At 43.1% G+C, this 24,434-nt stretch overlaps 3 protein-coding genes across 3 annotated transcripts; 1 reads left to right on the forward strand and 2 right to left on the reverse strand.

Annotated features, from left to right (window-relative positions):
- Positions 1-553: 553 nt before the first annotated feature.
- uevld (UEV and lactate/malate dehyrogenase domains) lies at positions 554-5,523 on the reverse strand. The gene is made up of 12 exons (XM_079224190.1): positions 5,305-5,523; positions 4,520-4,604; positions 4,368-4,433; positions 4,095-4,258; positions 3,865-4,006; positions 3,681-3,775; positions 3,469-3,574; positions 3,064-3,234; positions 2,796-2,960; positions 2,429-2,516; positions 2,151-2,274; positions 554-1,890 (listed from the first exon to the last, which is right to left on the reverse strand). The coding sequence occupies exons 1-12, from the start codon at positions 5,344-5,346 to the stop codon at positions 1,726-1,728; spliced, it is 1,413 nt and encodes a 470-aa protein (XP_079080316.1). The 5' UTR covers positions 5,347-5,523; the 3' UTR covers positions 554-1,725.
- A 389-nt stretch (positions 5,524-5,912) lies between these two features.
- On the reverse strand, positions 5,913-9,932 carry spty2d1 (SPT2 chromatin protein domain containing 1; the record flags this gene model as incomplete). Its single annotated transcript, XM_079223962.1, has 6 exons — positions 5,913-6,376; positions 6,504-6,581; positions 6,673-6,832; positions 7,697-9,298; positions 9,409-9,523; positions 9,870-9,932. The coding sequence occupies 6 exons, from the start codon at positions 9,930-9,932 to the stop codon at positions 6,283-6,285; spliced, it is 2,112 nt and encodes a 703-aa protein (XP_079080088.1). The 3' UTR covers positions 5,913-6,282.
- Positions 9,933-13,941: 4,009 nt separating this feature from the next.
- On the forward strand, positions 13,942-20,743 carry tmem86a (transmembrane protein 86A; the record flags this gene model as incomplete). The annotated part of the gene is made up of 3 exons (XM_079223219.1): positions 13,942-13,962; positions 19,579-19,843; positions 20,316-20,743. The coding sequence occupies 3 exons, from the start codon at positions 13,942-13,944 to the stop codon at positions 20,741-20,743; spliced, it is 714 nt and encodes a 237-aa protein (XP_079079345.1).
- Between the last annotated feature and the right edge of the window lie 3,691 nt (positions 20,744-24,434).

Genomic DNA, 24,434 nt, shown 5'->3' on the forward strand with positions numbered 1-24,434 from the left:
ATGTCACCGGTGTAAACAAGGAAGATAGTTGCATTCACATGAAGCTCGGTTAGTTTTGTTTTTTTCGGCAGGTAGCAGTGGGTACTTAGCTGCTTTTTTAAATTGACTTGTTAGGGTGATGAATTTCAAAGAAATGGTTTCAGTGTATGTTTGTCTTACACTTGACTTCACAGCAATAATGTACTGTTTGATGTATATAAACATTAATATGGTGTAACTATAAGACATTTTATGAATGTGACAGCCAGCACAGGGCTACAGTAAAAATCCTGATCACAATATGTATAAAAAGTAGCGCCATCTGGTGGCAGGTGTTACAGATTAACAGCAACTGACTTCAAGCTAAAAAAAATGAAGTCCTTGTATTTAAGCGCACGGCCAGTGACGAGGCTTTTGGGAAGGCTAGTTCTGACCGTGACAAACATGCTTCCATTGATGCCTATTTATGATTGTGTACATAGTAAGCTAGATTTTAAATGACAAGGACAGACCCTGTTTTACACTGCTCTATACGGTCTCGGCACAGGGAAAGAAACATTCATATGCACAGGTATTATTTTAGAGCCACTGTAAAGACGGTGGTGTCAATTTATTTAAATTGCTCGGAACAAAAGATCTTGAGAAATGGAAGTTGAGCCATAACATACTGTACAAGGACCTAATAGTCAAACATGTTTATATTGTTATATTATATACTATGTCTAAACATCGCTTTTGTCTTTTGCACTGACCTTTGTTATTACCAAGAGGTGTTTGCATTTCTCTAAGTATTCAGTTGATTTCTAATGGAATTCCAGGTTACTGCTCGAAATTGTTTTCATTTTAGGAACAGATGTTTTACGGTTTGTTCATGAACTTTGGTCTTGCTGATGCGATTCTTTTCTAAGAACTTGAATCTCGACCTGCACACACACGTGTTTGGCTTGCTGGAGTCTCTAGTCATGTGACTTCCTTTTTATGAAGGTTGACATCAGTGATGCCGGGGCTCAGACCAAAGCTTATGTACACTTATGCAACTACTTTTGAGTTTTATAAAGAGATAAACCTTCATTGTCCATTGTCTTTGCTTTCCCACAGACACAATCCACATCCTGTTCCAGATATTTATTGCACACCCACAGAATAGTGTAGTCTTACTGTACATATTTTAGGAGCTGTGCAAAGTATTTTACACAAAGTAGATAAAAGAGCAAAGGCAATTTAAATATGAATGCATTTGAAAACGTTAATTGATTCAAATATGGAAATAGCACTAAGACAGAATAAGACCATTAAAATATACCAGCTGTATTTCATGAGTCAACCCCAGCACCTGAATATAATAATCATGCCTGGCACATGATCTGCCAACACCATGATTTTTCTCCAAAGGAATTATGTAAGGATGGACTAGTACAAAAGTAAGAATTACATAATCTTTGGTAAATGTAGTTCAGGCTTAATTCAACTTGCTAACAAAAATATATTAACTACAAACATCAGTATTCTTTAGATGCTTTTGCATATAATGTCATGGTTTGTATCAAATGTTATATACCCATATTTTGTACAGTTTCCAATGAAAATATATAATATCTCATTAAATTTGATGTATTTAAGACGGTAATGTTATCCATAAATTCAAAGTTCTAGTGCAAATCCAGCACAGTCCCTGTGCAGTGTGTTGACTGGAGAACAGTCAACCAGCAGCTGCTATCTCCCAAACTGGGAATATAATCAGATCCTTCATATCTTGAGCTGACCTATGAGGTTAGAAAGGGAGGTGACACTCTCTCTCAGTTTGGAGTCTTCTTCCTGCCCCAGTGACACTCCGGCCAGGCGCGTGGAACCATTCGATCCCATGATGCACGGCAGGCTGAGGAACACCTCCGTACCGATGCCACCCCAGCCCTAAAGCAAACAGAACGCAGATGAACCTGGAACATCTACAATCAAACTTTGCTGAAATGACCTGAATACATGACATTTAGGCAAAATGCAAGAGCAAGTTTATTCGATGTTGCAATAGTAAGCTTCACTTTTAATTTCTCTGGTGTCATTGTCTTAACGCGCTAAAATACAAATGTTGTGATTATACTAAAACCATTCCGACAGGATGAGACAACTTCACCTTCACATAACACACGCTGATAGGAGACACTTGGTTCTACCTGAGCCAGGGTGGAGACGGAGTGGGTCTTCATCTTGTCTGTCAGCACACTGTTTGTGATGTCAGCGATGGACAGGGCCACAGACCACGACCGCTGGCCTCGATTCTTCATCATCTCAAATGCCCTACAAGCACAGAGAAACGTCCAACTTTAAATACAAGTTACAAAAAAAACAACATAAGATCATTTCCTGTGCCATGTTATCCCCAAAACCACAATTTCAGATGAACACACATTTTAAAGCCTTCTTTTGAGGTCAAACTACTTCATGCCAGTACCTGTCCAACAATGGTTTGGTAGAGTTGGATCCTGCTGCGATCTCCGGCTGCCCACTGGAGCTCGGCCCAGTGCTACTCATCACAGCCACTGAGAGACAGTTACATAGATAGTTAGATAGTTACATTATTAGGGCCTTTACAAGTCTCAAGAGTGGAAAGATTTAATGAGATGAGCAGGAAGTGTATCTTTTGGTGGATATACCGATACAATTCAAAACAAAAATAAAAATGTCAAAAAGCAGCTCATCTGATTAATGGCGGCGAATTAAAAGAGCAAGTGAAAGGGGAACGAAGATGATTAATGCAACGACAATAAATGCAACACAAGGCCTTCGTGTAACTATTAAATTGATCATTTCTGGCTCACCTTTGTTGTCTGAAAGTTCTCCAATGACCCAGGCTGGTTTGTGAGTGTTCAGGTTTATGTCCAGGATGTGACTGAGTCGCTCTGAGTCCAGGTTGCACCCGGCTCCGATCACCCGGGTCGGAGGCAGGAGACTCTGCCGCCAGGCAACATGGGTCATGACGTCCACTGGAATTTGACAGGAAAGACAACAGAGTTGACGACGCACTAAAAGGTTCAGGAGCAAAGGGGTCCATCCCGTAGAGGGTGGGTCTTTTCCTCCGACACCAACCTGGTTGTGAAGCGATGAGCATGACTGTGTTGGGGCTGAAACGTGCAAGATTCGGGATGATTCCTCTGTACAAGTCCACATTAGTCTGAACCACGCTCGCGTACGACTGCTCGCTGCTCCATGCATTGGCGGTCACCACGACAACCCTGGAGCCCGCAGAGGCTGACATATCTAGCAAAAAGGATAGTCATCATTAGTGAACACACGTCTGACAGCATATCTCGTAGGAAAATAGGCAACGCTTAAAAAGAATTGCTGATGAATTCCCGATGCAGCTGGTTGGGATTCACTGACTGCTTGCTTTCATAGTCATCAAGGAAAGTGCCTAAGCACAATAACCCATTAGTGATGACTCAGCCAAGAGGCGCGCCCGACGGGACTGTGACAGCGCAGAAAGGGACATACCTCTGGATACCTCCACCTGGGGCAGACGGAAAATCTCCAGATCGGTGCTGCCGCCCTTTGTTGAACTTTCGGTGACGTCAATGAACACGAGTTTGTCCACTTTACACTGGATGAATATTAGAAGAAGACAAATGTACTGTCAACTATATCATTTTACATGCTAATCCTGGATTGTAAAATAGGAAATGTTAAATAAAGTCCCTGACATGTACCTTTGATAAAATGCTCATCACCGTTGCAATGCCTAAGTCTCCTCCCCCGATAACTGAGACTTTGTTATTCGGTTGATCGGGAGGTCTGCTTCCACCTGAAATAGACACGAGTGAAGCTAAAAATAGCATACAAGTATCTAATTTTTGATCATCAACAGTCAAAGCTGCGTATCAAATTAAGCACCATCATTGATCCGAAGATTAGAAACCAAAGACAGGAGCTCGTGGGGGTCTTTGCTGTCCGCTGTGGTCTTTGAGGACAGCGGAGGATCCTCCTCAAACTTGGCAATCATCTCCACCAGAAGACTCACCACGGATGACTTGGGCTGTTACAGAGCAAAATAATAATAAAAAAACACAGCAAGACTGATGACTACAATGTTAAATTTCACCTATAAAGTATAAACATCTTACGTAATCCCAGCTGTGCAGCCCCGGCAGGTGAATCCGTCCTCCCCCGTCAACATGTTTGCCCTCTCTGATGACCATGGTGGGGGTTGGTCTCAGGAGGCATATGGGAGGCGTGAAGGGGAACGAGTCCATCAACCACAGCTGGACGGGGAAGTTGTAGGAGCGACCTTGAGATGGAGACACTGGCATCAGTGCATAATAATGGCACCACACTGACATGATAGTGTTTTCCCAAACAGGGTATTGGACAATCCTAGTGTCAGAGGTCAGCCATACCTCCATACTGGACTGGGATGTTACCAACTAATCTCACAAGATCTTTTTGGGTGCCGTCACTAAATGCTGAAAATGACGATATGGAGCAGTCAGTTATCAGAAAGAAATATATGTGATGTATGTAGAGGTTTTTTTCCCCAGTTAAAACTCACTGTATGTGCCTGTGGACGGCACCATCCCAGGGTAGATTCGATGGATCTTCTGCAGCTCCTCAACCGCAACATCATGGAATTTGTACTAATACCGAAAGTTAAAAGACAGATGATGGCGTGCCCACGAAGTTATATGTATAACCAACATGTATTTACTGTTTGGACAGCAACGTGTGGAATTTCTGTTGTGAGCAGGGAGGTGGAAACCCTTACAGAGTCAGCCCACCCATTTTCAATCAATGTCATAACCCCTTTGAGTGAATATTTTGTTTGTTTTGCTTCCTGGTTTCACTTCAAAGTCAAAATGAAGATCCATCAACCACTCCAGGCTCTACAGTGTTATACAACCACACTCCTGAGGGTCATTCAGGATGTCGTGCTGCTGCGCTGATCATACATCAAGGACTCACCAGCAACACTGGAGCGTTTAGCTTATGGCAACTTTAACAGCAGTCATCACAGAGGAAGGATGACAACGGGATTGCGCATTAACTTCAATGGACTAAGTCATCCTCTCACTACCTTTGGGGATAACTTTATGACACACTGAGACAAACAGCACAGCTTTTTGTATTCATCATGACTCCCCATCACTATGGTTTGTTCAGCAAATATACGCAGTAGCAGTTTGTTTTCGTCTTACATGGAGTCTTAACCCGTGTTGTAATTAAGTCAAGCTGGTTCAGCCAGTTGGTGAACATGCACGAGCCTCCCATGCTAGCCGGCATCGAAATGTAGACACTTTGAGTTTAAACCGCTGTTCGGGTCATTGGTAAGAAACTAACCTTTGAGAGATTCCGCTGTATTTTCTCTGAACGGAGGTCCATCTATTGAAGTACAACAACACAATCAAGCGTCTTTCTGGTGTTGCTGTCTTGACGTATGACTTCAACTTTACTCGTGAATAATAAACTTCCGCAAACTTTCAGAAGTAGCTAAGCAAAGAGACACCGCCCACTCGGTAGGTAGAGTACGGCAAGCCAGGAGGGAAGAAAAGCCACGCATACCCTCCGCAAACCGGATGCGGACGTTGTTCCCGTTGCATTACTTCCAGTCTATTACAACAAACATCCAGTCATTTAACAAAATTAAAAAACTTATTGTAGAAACAATACACCACATAATATATTGCTAGAGACTTTGTCATTGCATTAACCAAAACATAACATGTTCTATGTACTCTCGTGGCAATATAATTAATATAACCAAGTTCTGTATACAGTAAATTACTCTGAGAAAACATGATGCAAAACAATTAAATAAAAGCCTTGAAGCAATACTTTTTTCTCAGCTCCCTTTAAACGCAAAACACACTTTTCTGCAAATTCAATTCACTTATCAAAGTTAATTTAGAAAAATATGCAACAAATTCTGCTGAAAAATAGCATGTTATCATAACTTATAGTGTCATTGTTAGTTAAAAATAAAAAAAATTACATTTCCATATTTATAGTTCTCATGTGTTTTTTTTTTAAGAAGATGAGATCACAGTGGGGGAAAATAAATAGTATAATAGTGAAATGTTTTGATTTTTCAGACTGATTGATTCATATTATATTTTGTCTTTGACAACCTTATTTTCTTTCCCTCTGGAGCCAATGCCATGTGCCACTCCACTCAGTTTGGGTCTGATCATATTGAAGCAGAGAGAAAGCAACAGTGGTCAAGGTGGACACTGTCACTGAGCTTCAAGGCAGTCCGCCTGTCCCACCTTTCAGGAGACAGGATTGTTTTTATTATTTCTGTCAACGTCAAAAGGAGCTTCAGTTCTTTTTTTTCCTCTTGGCCTTTTGCATGTTCAGGTCCACTTGGTCTCTTTTCTCCTCCTCCAGATCTTCTTGCACAGCCATTCTCAAGCTAAAGAAGCGAAGCAAACACATTAAATGTTAAACAACATTAAATAGAAGGCGGTAAGTATCACCGCTCTCTGTACTAATAATCCAACAATAGTAGAGTTAAGGACTGAGCTTTATGTTCGTCTCACCTCCTGGCCTCCTCCTTCTGCATATCTTTCCAGCTGCTCTCCATGAATTTAAGTGCATAGTCGCTCTCATCACTGTACCTGAGGAGATTAAAAGCGAATAGTATTTTTATATGGAATTACCAATACAGTGAAATTACTTGGAACCAGAATATATGAGGACAACCCTTACTTGTTTCGATCATAGCCGAAGATTTCCTTAATGTGCCTGGAAATGTCGTCTTGCCCGTCATCTCCATCATCAATAAAATCCTCCATTTCTGAGTCACACTCATCTTCGTCTTCCTCGAATTTCCTCTTGTATGCAGAGGTGATGGGTGGTAACATTGTGCCTGGATAATATAAACAAAAAAATATTGTCTGTTGGACATTTGCTATCGATAAAACATTTTTGAAGCGGACGTTTGGTGATGGTCGTGGAGATACAGAATGTTTAAACAAGCAAGCTAGTGATTTGAGAATTATCGAGTTTATAAAAGTAAATTTCATGATAAAAAGGCAAATGACATTAAAATTATGTTTTGTCTCTGTGTTGGAAAGACAGCCGCTCTGACCCAGGAGGAACGACAAATTTTGTGCTTAATACTTTTATTGTGTATGCATCAGTATACTATGAAATTGGTTACATGCACTGTGGAGGCACTGGGAATGCCTATGGAAATACTTCATTTATATATCTTCTATACCTTATTTAAATTCAACATAAAACACAGTTCACTTTCAGAACTTTGTTTTGCTGCTGAGTGACAACAGAAACTGCTGATATGGAAGAGTTTGAAACGCATTTAGTGAAGGTGATAATATCAATATGAAACAAAAAGCTGCTGTGCCCACAGCATGCTTGAGCAAGACACTAAACTTAAAGGCTTTCTTTATTAGAGTATGTACTCAATAGACAAGTAAAGGCTTACTATGATCAAAAGGCCCCTTTCCAAGCTGTGACTGACAGCTTTTACACCACCTACTGCACTGCTGTAATTTTAAGCAGTTTGGTAAAAGCCCTCTTGGTCATCTTTATTTTAAATTTCCTTCATATGTTAAGCTTAATGCCATTTTAGTTTCTACAACATTACCGTTTGTGTCAATTTTATACTTATTAGTAGCTTTTTCTTTAAATACCACACACACACACGTTACCAAGTTACCAATTAACAAGTCCTGTTCGTTGGTAAAATCATCTCATTATCGACTCTTACCTGGTGGTCTGTTCATCATAGGTCTCTGTGGCATTCCTGGTCTCTGTGGCATTCCTGGCCTAGGTGGCATTCCCATTCCTGGCCTAGGTGGCATCCCAGGTCGCTGTGGCATGCCTGGCCGAGGAGGGACTCCTGGCTTGGGTCCACCCAAATTCTTGACTGAAATGGTCTCAGACACCACGGTGCACGTGGGCCTGCCAGGTCCTGATCCGATGCTGCCACCCGGTCGCCCAGGTACTGGTCCTCCACTACCAGGCCGACCAGGTCCACTCCCCGGAGGTCGAGAGCCACCACCTCTAGGGTGACCCTGTAGGCCACTCCCACCAGGCCTTGCCTGTGGGACACCACCAGCTCTTGCCTGTGGGACACCACCAGCTCGGAGTGTGGCTTCCGGCCTCGACTGAGGTTGGCTCCCGGCCCTGAGAGAGCCGCCTGATGAAGGTCTCGTCACAGAATTACCGCTTGATTTTCCAGCCGAGTTAAATCCAGGCCTTAGTGGTTCTCCCTTTCCAGACTTGTGGCCCCCGACTATAGGTCCCTGCTTCAATGAGCTACCCTGACTGGGCCTGGTCTGCTGGGAGCTACCATGTTGAGATCTTTGGCTTGTTGCAGCTGTACCGGGAGCCCTGGTCCCAGAAATACCTGAGGGTCTCGACAGGCTTTCTTTTTTACGATTAAGGTCACTTGAGGTGCTGGATTTGTGGCTAGATGAGGGCTTGAGCCCCCCTTGTTTGGCTGAAACCTGAGAAGATGTAGCTTTCGAAGTACTTTTGCCGTTTATGGCACCAGATGAACTAGAGACGTTTGTCTTAGATCTGTCTCGATCGCTGTGAGACATCTTGGGTCTCTCTCTTTCTCTGTCACCTACAGAGGGCTTAGAAGAAGTCTGACCTTTATCACTTGGATGAAACTTCCTTCCTGACCCACTGGGAACACTTTGTTTCTCTGAGGAGGTCTTCTGTGGTTTGTAGCTCTTTTGCTCCTTCTCAAAAGTGTTTTTTCTCATTGAACTTGAGCTAGACTGAGATTTGCAGTCTCTTTCTGTCTTGGAGTCTTTGTTCAGCCGCTTAACCTTGCGCTCCAGCTGCAGTTCCTTTATCTCGTCAGCTGTTCGGAGCCTGTCGTCTTTTTTCACTACCTTGGCTTTTACCTCAACTGGCTCAAACTGCTTCTTCTCTGCCAATTTGAGTAACTCTGCAAAGTTCATGGGAGGTGGAGCAGGCTTGGGTGGCCCACTGGATTTTTTAGAGGAGGGCTTGCTGCTGCTGCCACCACCGCCACTATTTCTACTATGACCTGTGGTTTTCCCAGGTCTCCGCAGCTCTGGCTCCTGCTCCGATTCTGAATCCGACTGTTCATACTCATAATTATCCTCATCGTCTGGGTCAATCGAGTTATTCCTGAAGCCTTCCTCGTTCATCGACTTGTCCTGCTGCATCTCTAGTTTGGATCGTCTCTTCTTAGGAAGCTCTACCACTGGGATGCCATTGTAGCCTCTGAAATTGTCCTTAGTTCTGGACGCCATGGCTCGCGCTTTTCGGTCTGACTTCAACTCAACCCTCTTTGCCAGTAGTACATCCTTCTGTTTTCTCATATTGATTTCTGAAAAAAAGAGAAGATTCAGCATAATGAAATAATCAACGAAGAATGCGCTCTGCACAGTATGTATATGGCTATCAAAACCCACGTTGTCCATCTTAACTTTGCATTACCTTTCTTTTTGCTGTCACAGATTTGTTTCTTCAGAAGCGCCTGCACGGCTGAAGCGCTCACACCTTTCGACCTCGGGTCCTTTTTGGGTGGCGCTGCTTGTAAACTGTATCTCTTCTGCTAAAAGAGACACATGGCACGTGAACATCTGAAGCACAGGGGAATATGAAGCATGGTCTCTGCACTCTTTGCATTATTCAAACGTCGTAGTTATCAATCAGATATGTTAGCCGAAAGATCACACTTTATTGTAAATATAAAAACGTGACAAGCAGAATGTTTTTGTTGTTGTAAATGTCTGCCTAACATACAGGGCGAGTCACCAGAGGGGGAGTTAGCAGCAAGCTAGTTAGCTACACTACCAGATCCTCTCTGACAGATGAGCTGGCACTTGTGTGCTCACAAGAGTGGCCACAAATCCACATTTTATCGTTTGAAGGGAAAGTGACATTATTTAACTTACCTGTGAATTGCCGGGGGTCCGGTTTTGCGTGGCAATGTCCAATATATTATCAAAGTCCATCATTTTGGCAGCAGGTGACACAAGCTGGCTGTTTGAAATGAATCAGGAAAGACTCAACTAGTTAGGAGTGCTAATGCTACTGTTAGCGTTTTAGCTCACACACAGCAAGTCAGTTGGCACGGGGATTTAGCGTCACCAAACGAAACGTAGATGGCTATGAGGGGAAAACAAATAAAATAAACAGTCCATAGAAGGAAAGTCGGTAGGTCGGACCGTTAACGCTACTTCACTTCGCCGGCTTACGTTAACACATGCTAGCGACGTTAGCATAAGCTAGCCTTGCGTTGACTAACGTCAGCCAACCAAGAAGCCTGAAAGACGAACTTTGTACTGATGTCGCGCACCAAGCTGAGGCCAGATCCATCAAAAATAGCCACAGGATGAACGCCTGTTGGGAGAAGACGACTGAAAGTAAGCCACAGTGTGAAGACGGCGGTTGGTAGAGACTACAGCGAGAGAAGCAGACGAATTTAAGGGTCCAAAGAGTACTTGAAGGAAGTGAGAGAATTCACTTGTGCGCGCATCCGTCTTTGCGAGATTACAAAGAGTCAGTAAATAAATCAAGTTTAATTTGTTTTTCGGTCTCGGATCGATGATATATTGCTCGGCAGAACAATACAAACAACGTGCCATGTAATAAACTATGCTATTAGAAAAACATGTTATGTTTAACATTGCAGTCTACTCCTGTAATGTTTGATAAGTGACGGGTTGTTGATGTTCGAAACGAGGATTTTTGGCATAACAGATAATTCTGTGTAAATTCACTGGCTTTATTGCAGTTTTAATATTTACATTTTACACAATGTATGCAGCTGCGAGATGAGGATGGTCTAAGGGTTTCACTCCATTTTGCATTGGAAATATTACTATGTATTTGACACATGACCAATAAACAAAAAGGGCTCTGAAAAAATAACAATTTATAATTTAAAATTCAACTTTATTTCAATGGGTTTGGATCAAATAAAAAAAATTAAAACAATACGGGAACACCAACATCGAGGTATAGTAATTCCAACTTTGAAGTACCATATTAAAATGGTAGGCTAATATTAAATATGAATATTATATATACATATAAATGTCACGGTAGTTTCACTTTGATCAGCTATTCGTATAGAACATGTATTTCATGTTTTTTAAGTCGGCTCTATGGTTTCTTGACGCAATATCCGTCCTAAAACATTAGGCTCGTTCGAGATGAGCAGGTTCTGCGCAGAATCGATCGGCGGCGATCGGCGCGCAATGCATGCCGGGTAGATTTGTGTCCGACTTGCTCTCGACTTGCTCTGACGTCATGCACACGTGGTCAACGATACTCTCACGAGACTAAGCCAACCGTCGATTTCAGAGGCAGGCGCTGCAGTGGCTCTCCCCCGACTGCTTAGCCCAGTGCATGATGGGAAACGCCTGGCTCGCGCCACATCAGAGAGCTGATTGGCTCTTAGATCTGACAGCAAACACCACGTGTTGTAGAAAATTTGTATTTCATGTGTAGTTGGAATACTTAATGCTGGATTGTTGACTATTAGTCTCATGTTTGATCTAAAAACATTTATTGTGTTGTTGTTAATACAAAATCGTATTTATACAACACACATCAAAACTACTAGTAATGTATTTTACAGGCAGACATCAAAAGACCAAAGGATGCAGCTACACACTCATTTTTACATAAATATATATTTATAAACACATATAATAAATCCAAACGTGATCTGTAAACTACAAGTAAACAAAAGTTCGGAACTAACAGGAAGTACTTTTTTCTGTGACTTCCTGCGTATACACAGCTGACAGCTGACAACTGTCCGACATGATTGCAGTTTTTTGTCAACGCCTCCTGCTGGCCGCTGCTCTCGTCTGGATTCCAGGCGAGGCGCAGCTCTAACGAACGAGTCTAATGATGACACTTGTAGACCACATGATGTCGCTACCATCGTGGATATTCTTCATCAATTTAACACAACACAACCTCATCATATTGCATAACCATAGTACCCACACCAATAGAGCATACAATGGTCGATATTAATTTTAAATGTCCTGTTTGGGTCTAAATATTGTATCCTATTTGACACACTGGACTTCTATAAACTTGTATATACACAGTAAGCTACAGTATTTAAGTAATGTCGTTACTTTTCACAATTTATCGTTACCTACAAGTTCAAGCAATGTCTCCTATTCCTCCAGTTTGAAGTTAATGTTTTTTGTATATCTGTCAGTATGTAAAAAGAGTATAGCTACCGGTTCATTCATTTAAAATATAGCAACAACATAAAAAAGAACAAAACATTAGAGAGAGAGAGAGAGAGAGAGAGAGAGAGAGAGAGAGAGAGAGAGAGAGAGAGAGAGAGAGAGAGAGAGAATACATTTGTCAATATAGTTGAGACTAACTTGTGTGAGACAGTTTAATTTAATTCAGTGTAAACTCATATTTTTAAATAACACTATCAGAAGTAGAATCAGATTCATTGGCTATGTGTGTTTACACAGGGAATTTGACTCTGGTTACACATATCTCTTGTCGTACATATGTACATATGCTATACAAATAAACAAGAGAAATATAAAAAAGACAATCGAGTAGAACACAGAAACTAAGCATCAACATTAACATGTAACTAGTATATACAATATAAATGTATATTGAATAATATATATGAACATAATAACAATGACAATGGACAGTGAATTTGGGATATTAGTGCAGAAAGGTGGTAATAGTGTAAGTAGTGCAGATGGAGGAGTCTGATTAATTGTTCATCAGGGTGACGGCCAGTGGAAAGAAGCTGTTCCTGTGTCTGGTGGTTTTGGTATACAGTGCTCTGTGGCGCCTCCCAGAGGGGAGGAGTTGGAACAGCTTGTGTCCAGAGTGTGAGGGGTCTGCAGTGATCTTTCCAGCCCGTTCTTGACTCTGGAGGTGTACAAGTCAAGGATGGAGGGCACGCTGGAACCAATAGTTCTCTCTGCAGACCTGACTATCAGCTGTAATCTGTCTCTGGTCGATACCAAACCACACAGTGATGGAAGAACAGAGAACAGACTGGATGATGGCGGAGTAAAACAGGATCAGCAGCTCCTAAGGCAAGTTGTACTTCCTGTTGTTCTGACCACACCGGAGGGCCAGCCGTTCAACCTCCCGTCTGTAGGCAGACTCATCGTTCCTGATGAGGCCGATGACTGTTGGGTCGTCTGCGACCTTCAGGAGTTTAACAGACATGTCCCCTGAGGTGCAGGCGTTGGTGTAGAGGGATAAGAGCGGTGGGGAGTGCACACATCCCTGGGGGGCGCCAGTGCTTATAGTCTGGGAGCTGGATGAGTTTTTCTCAGCCCCACCTGCTGCGTCCTATCTATCAGGATGTTTGTGATCCACTGACAGGTGAAGGCTGGCACGGTGAGCTGGGAGAGTTAAGGTTGAATATTCCAAATTGAAGAGCAATCTTGTAATATTAATATGACAAGCGGATTAAAGAGCTCAAACTGAAGGGAAATCCAACAAAAGATTCATAATGGCTTTTACAATCGTTGCAATCAGCAATCTTTGTATTTTATTACAGCAACCTTTTGATCTCGTAGAGATGTTTTCCAGGCCTATTGTCTGAATTCATAATGCCTAATCTGACCCATTAACAAAGTACTGTGGAGCACAATCAATCATAAACTCTAAACAAATGTTTCCATAGGCTCCATTTCTGTAAAATGTAAATAAAGGCCATCTGCTCCGATATGTAAACGGCAGACTGCTCCTCCAATCAGGGCGCCCCTCACGTCTCGCCCCGCCCCGGTCACTACCCATCTTTTCTCCCATTGGTCAAAAGAGAAAGCCCCGCCCACACCACGGCTCGTCTCTCACTTCCTACTGGACGTCGGTCCGCCCATCGGAGGGAAGACAAAAACAATCGGCATCCCTCAAACAGCACAACATAAACAGGAGGACCCGAGCCGAATATTGGTATTCACGTCAAACACCTTTCTCACCGACACGGACGCCAGCGAGGGAGACATGGTTTCTCCGGTAACAGTGGTGAGTCTCTTCTTCAAGCCAGCGTTGGTGTCTTACACAAACTAAACAGGAATAATGGTGGCTACTTTAGCTAAGGTTGCATGACCACACTTCTGAAAATGACCCATCTTTATGTTTCTATCATGTTCTTTGTCGACCGACTGCTGAGTCAGCAGTACATTTTTTCAAGGTTTTATTTGCGTCATTCACGTGCCACTTTGACTTCAAAGGCCAGTGCGTGCTCATTAGTTTATAATTTAATTAGCAATTAATATCTGTCTGCTAAAAACGTTCAGCCAGTGCCCTTGGACTCCCACGTTGTGTTCAGGAGCACCTTGCCTCGTTATTTGGGGATGTGCGCGTGAGAGCAGGAACTTTTGTGTTCAGTGGAGCCGCTTCCTGCGACTGTTCACGCGGTTCCGACTCGATCTTCCACGAGCAAGAGGACGTTTCCACAATTTTCCAAAGGCAGCCCCTGACAAAAAAGACAAAAAAACAAAAACCTGTCATGTGACGACCTTTTTTGTCTGTTTTTTTTTCCTTCTTCTTTTCCCTTCAGGAACGCATGCGCCGAGCGGTGCTCCGCTGTGGCTGCCTTTCTTTTCATCTCCTTTGCTGCAGAGCTGCTTTATATACTCTATTGTTTGCCAAACCATTAGCTACGTAATGGACCAAAGTGCCATTGCAGGAAATTGGCCATTCTGACACACAAAAAAGACAGTGACAGCTACATGAATAATTTAACCGGCCCTAGCGTCCTCTTACTTTGACAGAGCTGCTCTGACATTGTACCCCTTTTGCAGGGGCCAACGTGGCCTGCAGTAAACCCTGAGGTGTAGCCTGCTTGATGCCTGTGAGAAGGAATGTTGGCCATACGAACTGGTTGCTGTAGTGATGATGATGATGATGATGAGGATGAGGATGAGGATGCTGGGCAGGTCCTGGAGTTGAGCAACTTTACTTTGAAGCCTTGGCCCCTCTGTTGCAGTGAAAGGGAAGGTACAGGCATGTCCTGAGACAAAATACTGTTGGGACGCATTTGTCTCCTCCAATTTGGAAAGAAAAAAAAGGGCGAGCAAATTTTTGTAATCAGTGGCCACCACGTGTTGCATTATTTGTATTTTGTATTTACATTATAAAAGGTCCATTGTAATAATTGCACAGTAGATAATCAAAAATAGCAGTGAGTTGAAGGTGCTGTATGTATCTTAAACCCTTTTTTATTCTCACTCTAAACTATGTTTTTATAAAGACACACTCCAGGCCTTCTGGTGAACTGACTTTGTTTAATAAGGGTTTGTCAACTTGTGTCGTTTACAGATGATCTAGAGTCGGCCACTCCATGCATAGACCAGCACATACTGTCCTTGACTAATGTGGACATTGCACTTTATGGCTTTTGAGTACTGTACCTGGTTCCCAAATGTTTTTACAGCACCACGGTGCATGATTCAACTGAGATCAGTATTCCTTTTTGTGGAAGAGCACCTGCATCTATTGTGCTGCAGCTGACCTTAAGTTACCCTTGGAGTTGAAGCAGCTGAAAGAGGGACCCTTCCCACAGCAGTGGTGTGTGACGCTCCACGGAAATAACATTGTCATATGAGTCACATGCCAGCTGGGCCGGCCAGGACCATACTTATGTTACAGTTCCCCTCTGCCAAATTTTGTACACAAGACTTTACAGGTGTTTCTGTATGACCCAGAAAAATTGAATAGATGTTAAGCCTGGATGTTATTCAATGCCGTGGTTTGTTGTTTCGTGGTTGGTACAGAAGTATTAGCGGCACACATCTGCTTGTTGCTTCCAGACTGCAGTTACAAGACGAGTTCTGGCTCAAATCTTTGTTCATTTGCTAGCTTGAAAAGTACGTTGATTCTTAGTGTAACGCAGCTAAAGAAGCTGTGGATCTCTGTAGTAGCTACAATAGAAACTATTGCTTGTTAGTGACCATGCAAATGCAGTCAATTTCTAACTATATTATAGTGTAACACAGGACGGCGGCAGGTCTGTGCTACAGCACCTCTGCAAACCTTTATTTATAATGTGGTCATTCAGATGGCAAGGAAATAACACAATGATTATTTTAATTTGCCTCACAAATGAGGCAGTAAGTTCTGTTATTTTATGCTAGCGACAGCTGAGTGTCACGCAAGCCTTGTAGCCGTCGCTAATGTCCCATTCAGTGTCTCTGCAGACAAACTGACGCTGCCGTCAATGTGAGTGGAGGAGGTTACAGCTGAAACGATACTGGCAATCTCATTCAGGTACAAGATACTGAGCAGGAGAACTCGGCTGAGCATGAGGGAATTAAAGCCCGTACTTCCACTGTCGACCGGTCTATGAATTCCACTCCGGCAATTAGGCCTTCTTGGTGTCACAATTTGATGCAGTGTGTTAGACGAGAACGATTGCATCAGATATTACAGCATTTCTTGGAAGTTGTGTGTGCTCTGTTGAATAGGTGTGTACTCATTGTTGAGATACAGTGAGTTTACATGAACAACAATGAAAGGGAAAATACATGAATAGGACCATACTTTCCATTTTTTTAAGCAAATGTCCAAATTAACCGCAAAGATACATGGACAAACATCATGGCCCTTTCATCACTTTATTTTCAATAAAGGGCATCTCTTAGCCTTTCCACATAGTGTATTGTAATTGTAAACATGTCAAACAAAATGGCATATAAAAACTCAGCCATTAACTTGAACGAACATTAACCCTGTTCACACTGTCTGACCAGAGAAATATGCCTCACTTTAAAATCCACAAACAGGATACAAGAGGCTGTGTATGGTGGGGACATTCAGGTCTGTCAAACAGCAGTAACACATTAAAAACAGGCCAAAAACAGGCTTTTGGAAACATGAGACGCCACTAAACCAAATGGGGGCCTACTCCTAAGAACAAAACCAACTTGTTATAGGAATCATTGTAGTGGTTTAAGAAAAATAGAAACATAAATGGCACTTTTTCCCATAAAATAGAAACAGAAATGCACTTAACCCAAAAAATAGAAAGAAGAAAATGCAATTAAATAAACAGAAAATCCACTTCATCATTGCCTAAATAAACAGAAAGTGCACTATATCCTATGAAGTTTATCATTTTTCTCTATTCTTCAAAATAGCGATTGTATCGCATGAGTAAAAGTCTCTCAAATCTTTTATCCGACAGCCTGTTCCTCCTTGGGGTCAGAACAATACTGCCCAGGCTGAAAGGCCTTTCGACAGGTGCACTTGATGGTATTGGAGTGTTGTATTGCTTTGCAATATGCTTTGGATCCGGGCACTCCGTCTCCGTCTCATCCATTTTTGCACACCACTAAAAGAGAACTTTTCGGACTGGTAAAAATGGCTTGGGTAATGCAGGAAAGCGCATTCCTGAGGTCTAGTAAAGTAGTGTAGGTACCAATATTTTGAGTGTAATGCGTTACTTTACTTCGTTACCTATAATAGTAATATCGTTACTGTAATCCGTTACTTTGTAACTCGTTACCCCCAACACTGAATAGGACCAAAGGTCATGGGAATCCCAGGCTTCCTCCCACCTTCCTCCATGTAATCATTTTTCACCCTCCAAATCCATGACTGTACTTCACTCTGTGTGTGTGTGTGTGTGTGTGTGTGTGTGTGTGTGTTTTCGCCAGCTTTGTCTCCTCTGCTTGGCACTCAATATACACACACTTTTTGTGACTAGCTTTAATCCTCGTTTTATGAAGACCATTGAAAGTAATGAATGGAGAGAAGAGGAGTCCATTAGTTCACATATGCACCTGGTTTTAGTTTGGCCTCAGTGGAAAGATTCCTCTCATGCTACTTATCTAAGAGACTGATAATGTGTACAATGTATATGTAAGCCGAACGCAAAATATGTTAAAAAAAGAAAGAAAACAAAGTGGTCCTATCCCAGCTTGTTTAGTTACTTATCTCAGCCCTGTCATGTTACTCAGGGCTCTTGCGATGGCGTAAACTTGTTATTCCACTTTGGTTGACAGCTACAACTTCTGAAGAAAAAGACTGAAACTGTCTGAAGTTGTATGAGATCCATGAGACAATGAAACACAAGGTGTCAGAAAGAAGACATAGACAAATTAATAAGTAAAATCCCAATCCATTGAGAATGGTATGCCACAGTTTAGGAGCTTAGTTGAATAGAAAATATCCATGTTCTGGCTCCAAAATCAAAGTGAAAGATCTAAGTGAATGTGGAAGCACACAAAAAACAGGGTGTCTGCATTCTTGACCCGTCCTTAGTCACTTCATAACTTCAAATGCTCTACCATCAGATCTTATACAGAGAGCCAGTAGAGTTCAGCTACAATTGGAGTGAAATGTCCTCACTTTTCAAGATATTCAGTGCATTGTGGCTTCCCAATAGAGGTAAAATAATGTGAAAAGTGCATCACATTAGTTTGGCATGCCTGAGTGAAACATATATATTTTCAATCTCAGAAGATAACCGCCCAAGCTTGTATTTTGTGTCTCAAAATGCCTGTGACCATGTGGGAACTGTGAACTTTCAAATGCCTTTTGTTTTCCTGTTGTCATATCAGTTACACTTGAGGTCAAATGCTTTGTCTGATCCGGTACGGTCATTTGGCCCGTTATTCTGTTGCGCAATCAAGGGCTTCCCCTTCCTCACCTCCTCCAGGAGCATAAACCATATGAACTAGAGTGACCCCTCATTTTTTTTCTCACCTCCTCTGCTTCTCCCCCCTCCCCCAACTCACTAGTCCAATCCTGTCGTCTTCATGCTTGTAACCACATTTTTCTCTCTGTCCCCCTTCCCTAAAACAAAAAAAGTTGGGACATCAGATTGCAGCTCAGTCTTTGCAACCCCCTCCCTGTTGCACTATGACGCAATATGACGCCCACCCTCATCTCACTCGTATCCTCCATATCTCTCCTCCCGTGACCTCGGCTCTAGTGAACCCTCACTCAATTCCTCTGTCTCCTAACTCAACCTCTCCTTTCTTCTCCCTATTTGATGCCGGGGGCCTTTTCCCTGAAGCCTAGAGCTATTCTCAGAACTCTATGTTGGTGGTCATTCCAGAGGGTTTTTATTCTGTATTCTTTTGACCCTGTAAGGGGCCTCGTGCATTTGGACAGAAAGAAATATGGCTGGTAACACAGCTTGAAAGAAGAAATTGAGACTTGCTCGCCAGTTCTCAAGAACATGAGATACAGAGAAAAAGGAATGAGAGGAGAATAAAAGGTTACAGGGAGTCAAAGGAACAGCGTGGAGCCTTTTGCATTTCCCCTTCTACTTGCTGTTTCTGCAGAATTTCGCTTCAGCCACAAAACACGTGCATGTCTGACACAGTGATGTAGTGACCACAAAAAGCCAGCCTGAAGACTGTTTCAGTCCTAACCCAAAGCACTTTGCCAAACAAGGAGAAGCACTTATAGTTGCTGCTTATGTTCCCTTGTTTAAAGATGTCAGATACTGTGCCTCAAACACACAGTGCTCACTGTTCCCATGATATATCTCAAGCCGTCTGCCCTCGAGACAAATGACCTTTTGATAAGTGTACAGTAGTTGCGATAACAGTGTCAACATTGTTCACCTTGTGCAAGTGCAACCAGCTATGACTTAATTAATAATGTAAATATTTAATCTGCTTTCAGGTCAAGAGTGAAGGCCCAAAGCTGGTGCCATTCTTCAAAGCAACCTGTGTGTACTTTGTCCTGTGGCTGCCCACCTCAAGCCCCTCCTGGTTCAGCGCACTGATCAAATGTCTACCCATCTTCTGCCTCTGGGTGTTTTTATTGGCCCATGGGTTCAGCTTCATAGGTTCTCACTCCAGTGCCCGCAAGATCCTGGCTGGCCTCATCTTTTCTTCTCTGGGTGACGCCTTTCTCATCTGGCAGGAGCAGGGCTACTTTGTCCATGGTGAGGAGAAACAGTTTATTTCCATTTCTGTCGCTTCGATCATCAGTGCTGTTGGTAAAAGCTTAATTGTATCTGCGAAGTCACAGTGCTTCAAAATGTCGTAGATCCGTAAAACTAAATGAAGACGGACAGCAGAACACTCGTTGTCCTACTTTTATCGACTGTACTTTTTCCTTTTCATACTCTGGTTTCATCTTGAAACAAAGTGGCTGCTAATCTGACAAAATGGGTGGTTTATTTCATCGCCGATTAGACTTGTTGTGAGATGAAGCAATGTCACAGTGAGCCCACCTCTCAGAAAGGATCATAACCAATAGAAACACTGGAAAAAACTAAAAATATAAGAGCCACGTTGTTTATTTGCTTCACTTCATGCTTCAAGCTTTATTTAGCAATTGACAGAAAGAGAGGATGCTGCTTTGTAAGATTGTATTTAGATTGAAATCATAACTGAACATGTGATGTCCTGCAGGCCTTCTGATGTTTGCTATCACCCACATCCTCTACTCATCTGCCTTTGGGATGAAGCCCATTAACGTGTCTGCCGGCCTGGTGATCACCGCCGTGTCCTCCGTGAGCTACATGCTGCTCTACCCCTACCTGTCCGGCCCCTTCACCTACCTGGTGGCCGTCTACGTCGCTCTGATCGGCTTCATGGGCTGGAGGGCCATCGCGGGCCTGCAGCTGGCCAACGACCTGTGGACCTGGACCAAGCTGTCCGCCTGCCTGGGTTCCATGCTCTTCATGGTCTCCGACCTCACCATCGCCGTCAACAAGTTCTGCTTCCCCGTGCCCTATTCGCGCGCCATCATCATGGCCACCTACTACGCCGCCCAGATGCTGATAGCGCTGTCGGTGGTTGAGTGCCAGGACGCGGAGGTGGCCAGGAAGAGAACGTGAGGTGCCGCCCGCGAGGCTGGGAAAGCGGCAGCTGCCCTCCGGCCCCGAGTGATCATGGACACATCTTACTGCCAGAGCCCCAACCCTCAACCCTCATCTCAGTGTGGCGCTCCCATGACAACGGCTTTCACCCAAGTAGTGTGGTAGTCTCACACCTGTCTTCTTTGCACCACGGTACCACCATGCTGTATCTTCAGCCTCTCCTGACAACAGTCCTACCTGCCTTCTTCCTACCTAGAATGGATGTCTCTCAACCTAGTTACCTTGGAGACACGCCTGGTAGTAGTATTAGAGAGTAATACTTTACTTTTATGTTTTAATTTAAGGGGAGCATGTCACTGGGGACCTTCAAGGAGTGTGTGTGGGAGAGCGATTGTGTGTGTGCTCGCATGTCTGTGTGTTTGCTCGCTGTCCCATCACACACAGTCACCACACTGACTCCCACGTCTACTCTTAGTGGTCCAATAACACAGTTTAACATCAGATTCTTGCCACTGCCTGAGACCTTGCTGAAAAGGGATTTGTTTTGCCCGTGTTTGGCTTTTCACTAAAATTAAGGGTTCTACTCTTAAAGTCAGGAGCGTATCCACACCTGCGTTATTATCTGCAGTCCCTTCCATTTAATTTACTACAACCACTCGGCCTTTGTGTCAAAACAAATCAAAACCCAGTCTCTCCTGATGGACGAATTAGGATGACCTTGAATAACAGACAAAAAATCGGTGAAAAGGCAACTAGGGAAAGTTGACAGCAGTTACGGCTTTCGAGTTGTCTTTGTCTAAAACTATGAAGGGTAAAAATCACTAAAATGTGTGTAAAACTAATAAGCGTTTTCCTCTCATGACTACATCTAAAAAAGCCACCAAAAATGAACCCCTCATTGTCCACATTCTCACACACTGTACATGTCTTTCAGGTCTTTTGCCTGCCACGTTTTCCTGAAACGTAGGGGCAAGCGTTGACATGCTCACACACACCTGACACCTACGACCCCTGCCGTTTGATTTATGAGGAAAAGTCCGCGGGGTTCCTAATGCTGGACTAGAGCAGCTGACCCATGCTGTCATTGGCCTGGGACCATGTTATGAAGACTGAAAATAAAGGGCTGGCTGGAATCTTTCTGCTAATCAACTATTTCTGGAGGCACTTCTGTGGGCACTATACAAGACCATTTACCATGTTCCATTGCTATAAACATACACATTCCCCCGGGGCAGCCTGACTGAAAAAGAAAAAAAAAGAGAGATGACTTATCATGTGAGGGAACAGTTATCCCATTATTCCCAATAATTCCTTCTCACAGGACATTTCATCAGTTTTAATCCTGCAAAATCCACTGTGGCTAATCCTCGACAGGTCGGCTGATACTTTGTCTTTCATCTATCACACATCCCCCCACCCCCTCAACTTTCATTTGATGTACCCTTAGCAAACGGGTTATGCTTGAATTTAGGGTCTCACTGACATATTGAAGTATACTGTAACCCTCTCCTGAACCCAAGGCTCCTAAAAACCGCCGTTATTCCCTTCACTTCTTGAGATTTGTAACCATGTGTTAATAGCATCCCCTAATGTGTTGTCAGTTAAGGGGTGATGTAAAAGTAGTATTTGATTGTGTACAGTACCTTCAAATCTATTTAATCACAAATATACACTGTAAAAGCACTAATCCCTAACACAAATAGCAAAGAGATAGTTGTTGTCATTCAGAGGTTCAGGGCACATGCACCTTAATGTGAGATATTGTGCTGTATACTAAACAAACAGGCATGGAAAAGAAACAGACCTATGTTATGGGTTCCTTCTGAAGGGTCAGTGAACCCTGGAGCCGTCGGTAACACACACTCAAAAATACCACACACAAAACATGTTGATGCATCACATCAGCCGCCATGGCAGATCTGCAGACGGACCATGGTTTTGACACACACAAAGATTATTTTTTTCCAGAAGCAGCACACAGTCTCAGTTTGACCTGGAGAGGCGCTGATCTCTGACCCTGACCGCTGCTTTGCCGGACAGTTCCTCAACCTCCTTTTCGGCCTGTCAGCACTGTATTTCTGCTTCGTCGGCCCGAAGTGTTTCTGTCTGCGTGACCACTCGTCTTCCGGTCTCCGTGTTTCAATTCTTCCTCCCAGCATTGCTGAGACGTCCCACTCTGCATACTCTCTCCCTTCTCATATCTCTTCCACTTCCCTGGCAGAACATGTTCTGTCAACAATGAATATTAGCCTTTAGCCGACATCCAAAGAGGTTTGCTTTATATGCAGTCTTCAATCGGGGTTCAGCGGAGGACGAGCAGAGGTGCTGGTTAACATGGCGAGTGTGCAGTCTGAAGTCAGACCATGGGGGAATAACGAGATAGAGAAGCCGCCTTACTCATCCTTACTATGTGGGCTATTTATGTACGCACTTTGTTACTCCTGGATACATGCCAGAAAACATGCTTTACTTTGAAGTATTTCTGAGGTTATTCATTAGTTAGTCAACCCCGCCCTTTCGACGATCTCCATGACTTTGTAAAGTGAGGTTGGGTTTCTGAGAGCAATAGATGAGTGGTAGCCTGTAAAGTAAGAAGTCAGATACCATAGTGAGTCAGAAAGTTGGCGGTTGTTATCTGGAGGATTCAGTTTCAATACTCTGTTTATCCATCGTTTCTATTTTTATTTGACTCGGGCGCAGATAACCAAAGCGTAAAAGTAAACTGAACTCATTTCACGGAGTTGAACCTGTTGGCATCAGAGCCCTCCGTGTATCAAACAACCCTTTGTTGTGCAGGAGGCAGAGGTCCCCCTTGTTGGTGCATTTGGCCCTTCAGTTAGAAAGGAGGTCAGATACTGTAACTGGGAATTAGGCGAGGAGGTGTAATATGACACACAGGGGAAGACTCCTTTTCCACCCGGTGTGTTAGCTGCCCCCAGATGGCAGGCCATCAGGCGCATCGCTTTACCTCAGCCTGTCATCAGCCCTGTTGATTCTGTGCTTTGCAGACAAAAGCTACCTGAGAGAGCTGTGGGAGACCAGTATGGTTGTGGGTAATGAGCCGGAACCAGTAGCTGTTAGCAGAGACTAGAGAGGGCCCCGTGGTTTCACTCGGTCGCCCTGACTAAGTTGGCACTTTTTCTTTGATCGGACATTTTCTCTCTCTGTCGTTTCTTGTGAAGTTTGATCCGAAGTCGTTGCTGTTAATGTGCTAATCACACATCTGCTGGCATTCAAACCATAGAGCTGTAATGTGTGTGTGTGTCTTAATCACGAGTGTTAAGTAGGTTGAAATGAATCCTCCATGTCAACACTCATCTACAGTGATGGAAAACTAGCCACCACATGGTTTTCAGGACTACAACTGACAGTCCTCCATCAGTATGAGCCTATGACAAGTATTTACTGTAAGAATAATGACATTTTCTCTTTGTAATATTAATCAGAATCTACTGTGTGCTGCACTTTCCTGTATACAGGGCAAAGGCCAGTCAATCTCTTTTTTTAAGCAGCTATAGTGTTACAATGAAAAGGATTGTTTTGCACTGTATCCTTTTAAGTATATGCTCATTTTTCCCTTTAACTCCTTGCATTTCTGTTTGAAGAGAGAAACAGAAGTTAGTTATGATGTTGAGGGTTTAATCACAATAAATTGACGCATCGCCATGTGGGAGAATCAGCATTTTCATTGAAAAGACATCAATAGCTC

The sequence above is a fragment of the Taurulus bubalis genome, assembly GCF_910589615.1.
Source record: "Taurulus bubalis genome assembly, chromosome: 9".
Lineage (NCBI taxonomy): Eukaryota > Metazoa > Chordata > Actinopteri > Perciformes > Cottidae > Taurulus > Taurulus bubalis.

Bases quoted from the DNA above. Each gene is read 5' to 3' on its own strand.
- uevld (XM_079224190.1), bottom strand. From the start codon at position 5,346: ATGGACCTCCGTTCAGAGAAAATACAGCGGAATCTCTCAAAG. The intron at 3,776-3,864 runs GTGCTTAATTTG...TGTCTATTTCAG, and splicing joins TAATCTTCGGATCAATGATG to GTGGAAGCAGACCTCCCGAT. The intron at 3,575-3,680 runs GTACATGTCAGG...ATATTCATCCAG, and splicing joins TGATGAGCATTTTATCAAAG to TGTAAAGTGGACAAACTCGT.